Raw genomic sequence first — 11,424 nt, forward strand, 5'->3', positions numbered from 1 at the left:
ACTCCAGACGTTCTCCAATACATACCTCCAAGCTGTAATTCACCCTTTCCTTTCATCTTTGTTTTTCTCAAGGCTAATACATCAACCTTCCTTTTAGTCATCATCCTTCCGATCTCCTCTTTCTTCCACTCAGTCGCTTTACTTCCACATCCTCTCACATTTAGTGATCCTATAACTAGGGTTTGCGAGACCTTTCGGTCTCCCGCCCACCTTTCTTTGCTTTGCTGTCTCATAGGGAGTAGAGATAGAGAGGAGAGGATCCCCAGTTACCTCGCTCCCTCCACTTTAATCGCCTCTTACGACACGCAGCGGACCACGGTGGGAGAATTCTCTTACCTCTCACGAGGAGAGTGCCCCTCACCACACTGACATATTATTACTACAAATAGTATGTAATATATTACTGCGCTGAGCGTCTGCAGATGCCGTGTGAGGCATGCAATTCTCTTGCCTCATTGCAGAGGGCGATAGTGAGACCAAAGATTCTGATTTTGTTATCATATTGGCATGCTAAACAAGTTAAGATATTCAGTATTTTTCAGTAAATGGTAAATGATCTGCATTTATTTGGAGCTTTTCAAGTCAATAAAGACCTCCCAAAGTGCTTCACACTTACCCAATCACACACACACTCACACACCAATAGGGAGTCACTTTGCATGGACCTTCTTTTGTAGTAGAGGATTACCTATCCAGTGATAGAGTTGATTTTATTAAAAAGGAGCTACGCATAAACTTGATTTGAGTTAAAGACAGCATTTTTTTATATGCTATAGTATATGTATTGCTCTTCCAATCAAATGCTGAATAAGATTTGAGTAAATATCACCCAGAGTGACTCAGTTAAAAATTTAGGTGTCATATTTGACCCCGATTTGTCCTTTCAAACACATGCGAAGAATATTATTAGAACAGCTTTGTTCTTTCTTTGCAACATTGCTATAATTCGTCCTATGCTGTCTCAGTCAGATGCGGGATTACAATTGACACATTTGTTACTTCCCGTCTCGATTGCTGTAATGCACTACTCTCCGGTCTCCCGAGGTCCAAAATCAAGAGCCTTCAGCTGGTACAAAATGATGCAGCGAGGCTTTTAACTAAGACAAGAAAGTTTGATCACATTAACCCGATTTTAGCTAACCTGCATTGGCTCCCTGTTAGCTTAAGATGTGATTTTAAGGTTCTGTTGTTAGTATACAAAATCATGCATGGACTTGCTCCCTCATATCTTTCAGATTTAATTTCTCCCTATGTTCGCTCTGAAAATGCTGGTCTACTAATGATCCCAAGAGCCAAGAAAAGTTCCGCAGGTTCGAAAGCGTTCTCCATCCGGGCCCCGGGGCTGTGGAATGCTCTTCCCCCTGATATTCGTTCTGCAACCTCAGTGGAAATGTTTAAATCTAAGCTTGAAACACACTTCTACTCTGTAGCATATAAATTATCTATATTTTATGTTGATAATGTGTATTATCTGCCCTCATGTAGGTTTTAGATGAGGGCATGGTGTCATGATAGTCCAATAATAGTTTGCAATAGTCTTTGATCTGTGCAGCCCTTTGAGACTCTTTGTGATTAAGGGCTATACAGATAAACAGGACTTGACTTTGGTTCATTTATTGTCAATCTGACTGTGCTTAACCTGACACAAAGCTCACCTCACAGCTACAAAGCATGCAGTATATGTACCTTGCAGTTTGTCCTTAATATACAATTTTTCTGTTCCCCTGGTTAAATGGATATTTGATCAAAATGTACTTTGCTTTGGCACAGGCAGATGGTATTGTGATAAACAAGGATAAGCATGATATAAATTGGAGTGACGGATGAATAGACAATATCTACACGTGAATCATGTCTACATCATTAACATTATTGTTACTATAAAACACTATCAAATATATTACATTGCAGTTCAAATACATCCACCTTGTCAAGAGGTTCCATTTGATTTTGAAGACTGATACAAAGACTCAAACACCCAAATGTATCTTCAGCATTTTATTTGTACAATAAAACACACATTTACAAAGAAACCATAAGCGGATCCGTTATAATAAACAATGACTTCAAAATATGTCAAACCCATACTAAAGCATTGTGATTGAAAATGAGTATGGTGAGATTAGTAGGTTTACCATGAATTAACAACTGTTCGAAGACAAAATAATCTATGTAAAGTAGTAGGGCTTCTTGACATTGATGCCATATTCTGAAAGAGCCGGGGCCAAGTCTTCCATTGTCAACGTGTACTTCTTATCCTATTAACAAAGAGGGCAAAACATTAGAACATGAAATACTTTCAGGGTATTAAAGCCCGTACCAGCCCGAGCCTGACCGATTAACTTGATTTGAGCGACCAAGCCCGTGAAAAACCCCAATTCTCACATTTTTTTGTGGGGACAAAGGCGATTTTTTCCATCTAAAACAACGAAAAGCCTGTCGCTAAAGTGCGAAGCATGCGTGCCACCCTGACGACCCTTCAGGGGTATTTTTTGCCATTTCCGACGACAAACAGCACAGCACCGAAGTGCACACTTTAGCTCTGAAATGCGGTGCATGCGCTCTACACTGACTACCTCGAAAACGTGAAATTTGCTGTTTCCGACAACGAACGGCTTGTTGGAGAAGACAAAAATCACTCTTCCTAGGTTGTCAGAGTACCGTGCATGCTGTGCAGCTCCTCCACAAAGAAAAATAAACATAGAAGACATGTTGAGTAGATAATTGAATCAGCAAGAGAGAAAGAGAGAAGACGGTCCCGGCCTGACTTCATTACTGACATTTTAAGCCCGAACCCGGCCCGAAATCCAGTTTCAGCTTAAGGTCTTACCTCTACTTGGGGAAAAAAACAATGACTAAAATAAAACTCACGTATAACAGGCATGGGAGTGAATTGGGAAATGAGAGAAACCAACCTTTGTCTTGCTCCTTGAGCTACCCGATGCAGTCCCCTTCATTTTACAATACTGGAGCGCGTCATTGGCAATGTCTGAAATGAACTTCTGAGAAGCGAGGGAGATCAAACGGATTCTGCGGGGGAAGAAAATACAAGTTTCTATTAGGTCACTGCCTTTACGAGCTGTCCGAGAAGACTGACAATTTTAAAATCAGTAGATACGTACATTCTTGGATCAGAAGCTTCAAAGCCTGCTCGGTTGAGGTAGTACCCAGTCACTGCGTCAGGAATCTGATGAAACAAAAGAAAAATGGATGAGATTTTTTTTTATATAAAACAAACTGGAAATATGATATAATTTAATTTGATCACACACAATAGACAATTTTGTACAAAAACTGAAGACTAAGGAAGTTTAATGTATTTTACTTTTACGTGAAGTTTTTTCCCATACTATAGATTCTGGCAGCAATCCAGGGTTTAGTACAATGGTTCCCAAACTTTTGCAGGATGGCGCCCCTTGGCTCCCCAGTGTATTACTGGGGAGCCGTGTATAATACAGTGTATTATTGGCTTTTGTGCCATTATTAAAACTTGCTTCTGATTGGTCGGCGCTTTAAAAACTCGAACAGTAACAATTGTGGTTGGCCAAAACTCAATCACTCACTACAAAACCTTAAAAAAAAACACAATGCTTTGCGGTTTCACAAGCGCACTACGTTCAAACTTCTGACTTCGGACGGCCGTCCCCCTACCGCCTTTTTCTTCCTCATCGCCCCCCCCAGATCTTTCCACCGCTCACTTAAGGAACCACTGGTTTAGATGGTCCCGCTAGAGCAGGGTACGGGAACCTTTTTGACTCAAAGAGCCATAAAAGCAAAAAATATTAATTTTATTTTGGGAAAGAGCCACACCATATATTATAAGACAAATTTACTAAATTGCTAAACCCGCGCCCCAGACAAAAGCTTAGTCTTCAGCACATTTATTTTTGATGATTTGATCAAAATTATGAAAAGAGAAAAAGAAGAACACCCATGTGCGGATGCTGTTCCTGGACTTCAGTTCAGCATTCAACACCATCATCCCACAACATCTGGTAGACAAAATGAGACTCCTGGGTTTCAACACCCCCCTGCGGAACTGGCTGCTGGACTTCCTCAGTGACAGACCCCAATCAGTGCGGATAGGTCAGAACATCTCAGATGTCATCTACCTCAGCACGGGCTCCCCCCAAGGCTGTGTCCTGAGCCCCTTGCTGTTCACCTTGATGACACACGACTGCGTCCCTAGGTCCGCCACAAACCACATCGTGAAGTATGCTGACGACACAACAGTGGTGGGCCTCATCAGGGACGACAACGACCTGGCCTACAGAGAGGAGGTGGAGCAGTTGGTGGCCTGGTGCAGGCACAACAGCCTGGTCCTGAATGTTGACAAAACTAAAGAGATCATTGTCGACTTTAGGAAAAACCAGCCCAACCATGCCCCACTTTGCATCAACAACAAGGCTGTGGAGGTTGTCAGCAGTATCAAGTTCCTAGGGGTGCACATTACAAACAAACTCACCTGGTCCGTGAACACTGCATCACTGGTTAAGAGGGCACAGCAGCGCCTGTACTTCCTGCGGAGGATGAGGAGAGCCCACCTGCCCCCACCCTCCCTCATCACATTCTACAGGGGCACCATAGAGAGTATCCTGACCAGCTGTATCTCTGTGTGGTGCGGAGGCTGCAGCGCTACCGACTGGGGTAGTGTGAGGAGGGTAACGAGGACAGCAGAGAAAATAATCGGGACTACACTTCCCTCCATTCAGGACATTGGCCAGAAGCGCTGCCTATCCCATGCTAAGAACATTATCGGGGACCCCTCTCACCCCCATCATGGACTGTTCACTCTGCTAGCCTCTGGGAAGAGGTACTGCAGTGTACGGTGCAGGACCACCAGGTTCCGCAGTAGTCTAGTCCCCCTGGCCATTAGACTGTTAAATGGTCAATCTAACATATAGTTAACCTAAATCTAAACGGCTGCTAATCTGACTTTTTGCACTACTGGCAGTTCTTTATAGCTTGCCACTCCTTGCACATTTGCTCTCTGCACTATTGTACTTAAAGCGTTATTGTTACAGTGTTAATGTTACAGTTTACCTGACTTGTTAACCTGACTGCCCATTTTGCACATCTGGTTAGCTACTCCTCTTGCACTTTCGGCACTATGGTAAAATACTATACGTAGCCATAATACAATACAACTTTTACTTATATCTGTACATTCGAGGAAACTGTGCGGGTCAGATGTATCGACATTTCGTTCTGTATACACGTGTACTAGAATGACAATAAAGTAGATCTGAATCTGAATCATGCCAGAGCCCCTGTCCCTAAATCAACAAACATACCACTTTAAACTTGTCTCTTTCTTGCAATTACTCAAGATCGGTTGAACTCCTTTTGACCCTTTTTTCATACATATTGGTTTCAAAACCAGATGCAAGCAGTTATTGTGTAAAAACGTCACAACATTCTGCAAATAGGGAGCCTGATGAGCTCACTTTTGGCGCAGACGGCGTAGGGCGAGAGATGGGAGGGAGTGCTTGCACTTTTTGCATAGCTCCACCCATCCCTCCCACTCACCCAATCAAATGACTAAGTTATCTTCCGGTGTTTTGGCGTATTTACAGTTCTGTAGATTCATCATAAGGTATCTGAACACAGATTATATAGTGAACTTTTATATAAAGGATTCTTTAGCGTTGTACAGCCAAAACGAGTTTTTTTTCCCCCCTTATTTTTGTGTGACACCTTGACTGTAAATTGTAGTGAAAAACGTGCCCTATATATACTGCGAAGTAGTACCTTGTTAATTAGCTTTTGTTTGGCTTTCCGTGTACCTGAATAGAATAGACAATTCAAGTTTTGAACAAGATGGAGAAATTTAGCATGCAATCAAATTTGTCTCTGAGCCACAGATACTCATAGAAAGAGCCATAGGTTCCCGACCCCTGCGCTAGAGTCTTAAAAACTTGTATTGTTAAAAAAGATAATAAAATGGCGAAGTTAATCAAAATAAATTTCTCATTATACAAATGACTTGTAAACAAAACTGCTCGATGAACAACAGCAACCGGCTACCTTCCAGACACCCTCTCTTGCTCTTTCTTTTTCTATGAAAAGAGCTAGGGATTGAGCGCCGTCATCCCTGTATATGCCTGCTATTTGTGCTGGGCAGAGGGGGCAGGGGCGCAGCCTAAAGTAAAATATGTAGGGCAAAAATAAATAAAGGAATTCATGTATTAAAAAAAGCAGGAAAAGAAGCCAAATTTTGATTTATTTTAATGATATTGATGGCTCGAAGGTTAAAGTGCATTGTTTAACAGTGGCAGAAGCAGCCGTATCCAGTCGTTCACTTTAAATTTATTATATGTAAGTAAGCTAAAAGTGTATTGTTGTAATTCATACTTCATTTGTTTTTGCACTATAAACTAAGGTTTTTGGCTTTACATTTTGTGTCATGTGATTTTGTGTTGCTTGACTTTAAAGTTGCTTGGTAAAAACTTTAAGATTCAAATTAGGTAAAAGTTCTCAGCACTATACACAAATTTGTTCCGTGGGCAGGCCCCCGGACCCCCGTAGACTGTCCACCCACCAGGGTCTCACAACATTTGATAGGAAACCCTGCACATGCATGTGGATCCTATGGAATTAAAACTTGCCGTTGGAGTGTATTCTTCCAGTTGCATGACAAAGTCAGCCAATGGGGTTGTGGTGACAGCAGGCTTTATGTCTCCGTTAGTGATGCCTCCTGGAACATAAACTCCATTGGGCACAGATGAGTCTGTGGATGCTGATGATGATGTAGGGGCTGGCGTGGAAGCTGCAAAGCAAGTGATATTGCTTTATTAACAGAGCCATAAAGTATGTATTGGATACTCAATGTATAAAAGACCCCCCCCCTCCCTGATTGATATTCAACCTAATTGGGATGTATTTGTGTGTACAAAATGAAAAGGTGTCCAGTATCGGACAGCAAATCGATTAGACCAGGGTTGGCCAACCCTGTCCTTGAGAGCCATATGTCCTGCATGTATTAAAAGGTTTCTCTTCTCCAAATCAGGTGAAGCAAAAGTTCCGCTTGTTAGCAAGCTGTGTGGGACCTTGATAATGACCCAGGTGTTTGGAATCCCCTGTGTTGGAGCAGAGCAACTCCAACAAAATGCAAGATATGCAGCCCTCGAGGGCCAAGGGGCCAACAGTGAACACCATACGGCACGTCTAATCTCGCTGAATACAATATTTACCATCTTGATAGGAATGGAAAAAAAAACACAATTATCTTCTATTAGGTTCTATTCAGAAAATCTTCAAGAGGATGAAACCCATTGATTCTGAAAAAAACACGACCGTAAACCTCTCGAGATCCCATCTTAGAGTAAGGTCCAAATTCCTATCGGAAGTAACAGAAACTAGTGATTTGCGATGTAACATCAGGTACACTGAAATTTCTTTTCAACTAAGCAACTTTGTTCCAAGCCAGTTCTGAACTAAAAAAAAAAAAAACATGATAGTAAATTAGTATTTAGTTAGTTTAAAAATGCAACACTGGTGTTGAAATGTCACTTTTAAATGGCAATGACTTAAAACAGTATTGTATTACAGTGATCAATTTGCATAAGGATGTATTTATTTCTTATTGTTTACAAGGTACCGCTATGTACTTCATGTGTTGCACTGTCTATTCATGTGTTGTACTGTCTACACGTGTGTCTTAGTGTAGTGAGTCCTAGCACAGTGTTTTTGTTTATTTTCTAGACACTCAGGGCTGAGAGAAACGCAATTTCAATTCTCTGTTTATACTGCAGAATTGACAATAAAGATGACTTTGATTTAAAACTAATATCAAATAAATGATTGCGTTAATCATGCCTTCATACAATATTAAAAATGCAAAAAATGTTGAGAGGAAGCGCCATGGCATAGTTTTTCACAAACGCATTCTACACAGACTTAAATGTAGTACAATCAGAAAACGGGTACAAAAAAGCACAAGGAAGAATCCAAACTATAGAGACTCAAAGCTACCATTTCGCATACATTAATTTTCCCTTTTGCAAAAGTTTTAAAAAGGTTTTTGGGTATTCTAAACAGCAAGATGGTAGACATACTGCACATGTTAGTTACCTCTAAGTATGGGTCATGTTCCGTCAAATAAATGCAAATGTCTCGACTCCCAAGTACTGCATTTCTTAAATGCACTCAAATGAACTTTTCTCATCTTATGGGGATTTGGGTTGGTGTTTTCACTACAAGAAGCTTTTCTTAATCTTGCCGTTTTCATGCCACACTGGCAAATAGAAATGAAAATTTGTGAGGATGAGCATGACATCACTTTCAGCACTCCCCCCTAGCCCCCACATTCCTTGAACCAAATGTGTTCTAAGCCGAACAGCTCTGAAAATAGTACGAAAAAAGCAGAAAGAAAATAATAAAAAATGAGAATGAGAAGGAGAGCTCTTTGAACTCAGTTGGTAACAAAAACTTAATAGAGAAAATATTTAACTTTCACCTTAAGGACACATCAAATGACTTATGCCACCTTTAATGAATGTATTTATTTTACTAAATAATACACACAATCCGTAGGATATTAGACTATGCATGTCCGAAGTCCGGCCTGGGAGCCAGTAACGTCCTGAAATCAAACTTTTACTGGCCTGCAGCCTCTGTCAAGTTATATGTCAAAGTGTCCTTGGGCAAGACACTTAATCCCTAACGCCCCCAATAAGCAGGTCGGCGCCTTGCATGGCTGCTATTGGTGTGTGAATGTGAATGGGTGAGTGTGAAGCACATTGTAAAGCGCTTTAGGAGGTCTTCTTTGACTTGAAAAGCGCTAAATAAATGCAGACCATTTGCCATTTACAACGGCGAGCTGTGAGGTCGCAACGCTGATTGCAAACCTTTTCACAGAGGGTGAATTTAAAGACTGCTCAAAGAATGCCATGATGAACACATTTTCAGCTGACCAAATCTCGCCCGCTTTTGAAGTTTGGACACTCCTGAATTAAAGTACTTATGTGCATGGTAATAATCCATACATTTTGATTATAACGTAAGAACTGAATGCCGCGAGTGCTGAATATACTTGAGGCATGAACCATGGATTCTTAGCAGTCTCAAAATAGAATTTAGAGAGGAAAGTTACTCGAATGCCAGATTTGCATTACCATTGCTAGCAAGCGCTGGGTTGGTGCTAGTGTTGGTGGTGGAATTTTCATTTGCGATAGAGTTGCTTGAAGTTAAAGATGCGCTGGCGTTAGAAGAAGGTCCAGTTGTGACAGATTGGTTAGCGCTGTCAACATTCATGGCGATGCCGTTTACGCTAAAACGACTTAGCGGCTAGCTAACGCTCCAAACTCCAACAGCAGATTCTTGGCCGACAGATACAAAAACGAAATGCTCCGAACCCAACAAGTCCAGTGGAGTCGTAAAAAGATATTTGCAGCTTGGAAAATGTCTATTTTACGACACCGGGGGAGTTACAAATCGAAATAGAATCTGGAATCACGAGCTAGCTAGCATGGCCGCCGACGAGTGTTTCTAGCCTAGCCGTTTCACAAACAGCGTCATGTGACCTTAGTGATGGGTAGTTTGCGAACGAAATGCGCTTATGAGCCGGCACTTTACAGTGAATGACAAGAGCCAGCCGGCTTCTTATGAAAAGGAGCCGTCTTCTTCTCTCTCTCTCTCGCTTTCTCTCCATCTATCTCTCTGCCTTTTCCGCTACCTATCTCCCCCTCTCTTTCAGTCTCTTGTACTCTCTTTAGCCCTCTTCCTCTCTCTTGTATTTTATCTCCTTTTTTATCCCACTCTTTCTCAATCCACCTGTCTTTCACTCTATTCTCTCTTGTTCTCTTTCTCTCTTTACCCCTCTTCATCTTTCTTGTATTCTATCTCCTTTCTTATCCCTCTCGTTCTCAATCCATCTTGTTTTTCACTCTCTTCTCTCTTGTTCTCTTTCTCTATCTTTTTCTCTCTTTCCCTCTCCCCCTCTTTCTTTCTTTTGGTTTCTCTCACTTTCTTTCTCTCTATTTCTTTCTTTCGCCCTTTCTCTCTTTTCCTCTCTTTCTCTCCTTTTCTTTTCTCTCTCTCTTTCCCTGTTTTCGTTCTCTCTTTTCTCTTTTTTTCTTTTTCTTAGGTTATCTCACTTTTTTATCCATGTCCCCCCTCAATCTCTCTACCTCTCTGTATTTCTCTTTCTCAGGATCTCTCTCTCTCTCATTCTCTCTCGCTCATTTATTGTCTCTCCCCCTCCCCCCCCTCTCTCTCTCACTCACACACACACACACACACACTCTGTCTATACGTCTCTCTTTTGTCTCTTTCTCGTTTTTTTTTCGTTTTCTCTCTCTCTCTTTCATTTCCTTCATTTCTCTTGGTTTCTTTCACTTTTCTCTTTCTCCTCATAGTCTCTCGAAAGCTCTCATGACTGGTCATTATTGGTGGCGTCATCTCTATGTGGTTTGCTGGGTACAAACATTTAATGTTTGTATAAAACAAATAGGCTATTATAAAATAGTAGTTTAAAACATTTTCAAAATTCGTTTGGAGCGTCTCATCTCATCTCATTAGCTGCACCGCTTATCCTCAGTAGGGTCGCGGGGGTGCTAGAGCCCATCCCAGCAGTCATCAGGCAGTGGGCAAGGGACACCCTGAACTGGTTGCCAGCCAATCGCAGGACACACAGGGACAGACCTCTCGCTCATTCACACCTAGTGGTAATTTGGACTGGCCAATCCACCTGAAATGCATGTCTTTGGAACGTGGGAGGAAACCGGAGTGCCCCGAGGAAACCCACGCAAGCACGGGGAGAACATACAAACTCCTCACAGTAAGTCCGGTAGCTGGATTTGAACCCACACACAGGAGGTTCCCAAGACCAAGACATGTGCTAACCACTGTGCCGCCGTGCTGCCCCATTTGGAGCGTAATGTTTCATAAATATTAGTTATATATCATCAACCAAGAGCTTACCAGTGGTTAGCGCGTGTGTGGCACAGTTCTGAGTTCATGGGTTCGAATCCAGCTACCAACCTTCCTGTGCGGAGTTTGCACATTCTCCCCGTGCTTGCGTGGTTTCCTCCGGGCACTCCGGTTTCCTCCCACATTCCAAAAACATGCATGTCAGGTTAATTGGCCGGTCCAAATTGTCCCTAGGTGTGAATGAGCGAGCGAATTGTCTGTCCCTGTGTGCCCTGCGACTGGCTGGCAACCAGTTCAGGGTGTCCCCTTTCCATTGCCCGGAGATGGCTGGGATGGGCTCCAGCACCCACGCGACCCTACTGATGATAATGGATGGATGGATGGATCATCAACCAAAAATCCGAAGAACCGCCCGGGGGCCGAACGAGCCGGCTCTTTTCAATGAGCCAAATCAAAAGCGCCAGTTCTCTGCGAAAACACTGAATTACCACTATTTCGCCAGGAATGTGACGAAGTGAGACGGAAATAACGAAAGCGCTTTAGTTCTTCTTC

The 11,424-nt window shown here is 42.2% G+C and overlaps 1 protein-coding gene across 1 annotated transcript; it reads right to left on the bottom strand.

The window, feature by feature from the left end:
* Nucleotides 1-1,983: 1,983 nt before the first annotated feature.
* On the bottom strand, nucleotides 1,984-9,539 carry taf10 (TAF10 RNA polymerase II, TATA box binding protein (TBP)-associated factor). Its single transcript, XM_088332134.1, has 5 exons — nucleotides 9,117-9,539; nucleotides 6,609-6,769; nucleotides 3,123-3,187; nucleotides 2,916-3,030; nucleotides 1,984-2,258 (listed from the first exon to the last, which is right to left on the bottom strand). The coding sequence occupies exons 1-5, from the start codon at nucleotides 9,253-9,255 to the stop codon at nucleotides 2,169-2,171; spliced, it is 570 nt and encodes a 189-aa protein (XP_088188260.1). The 5' UTR covers nucleotides 9,256-9,539; the 3' UTR covers nucleotides 1,984-2,168.
* Between the last annotated feature and the right edge of the window lie 1,885 nt (nucleotides 9,540-11,424).

This window comes from Urocampus carinirostris, chromosome 3 (genome assembly GCF_059441175.1).
Source record: "Urocampus carinirostris isolate Australia breed hairy pipefish chromosome 3, RoL_Ucar_1.0, whole genome shotgun sequence".
In the NCBI taxonomy this organism is placed as follows: Eukaryota; Metazoa; Chordata; class Actinopteri; order Syngnathiformes; family Syngnathidae; genus Urocampus; species Urocampus carinirostris.

What these genes read in the sequence shown, in the direction of transcription:
- taf10 (XM_088332134.1), bottom strand. Translation starts at nt 9,255, where the DNA reads ATGAATGTTGACAGCGCTAACCAATCTGTCACAACTGGACCTTCTTCT. An exon ending in TGGAAGAATACACTCCAACG is followed by an intron (nt 3,188 to 6,608) that starts GCAAGTTTTAAT and finishes TTGTTTCATCAG; the next exon opens with ATTCCTGACGCAGTGACTGG. An exon ending in GCTCAAGGAGCAAGACAAAG is followed by an intron (nt 2,259 to 2,915) that starts GTTGGTTTCTCT and finishes CTTTGTTAATAG; the next exon opens with GATAAGAAGTACACGTTGAC.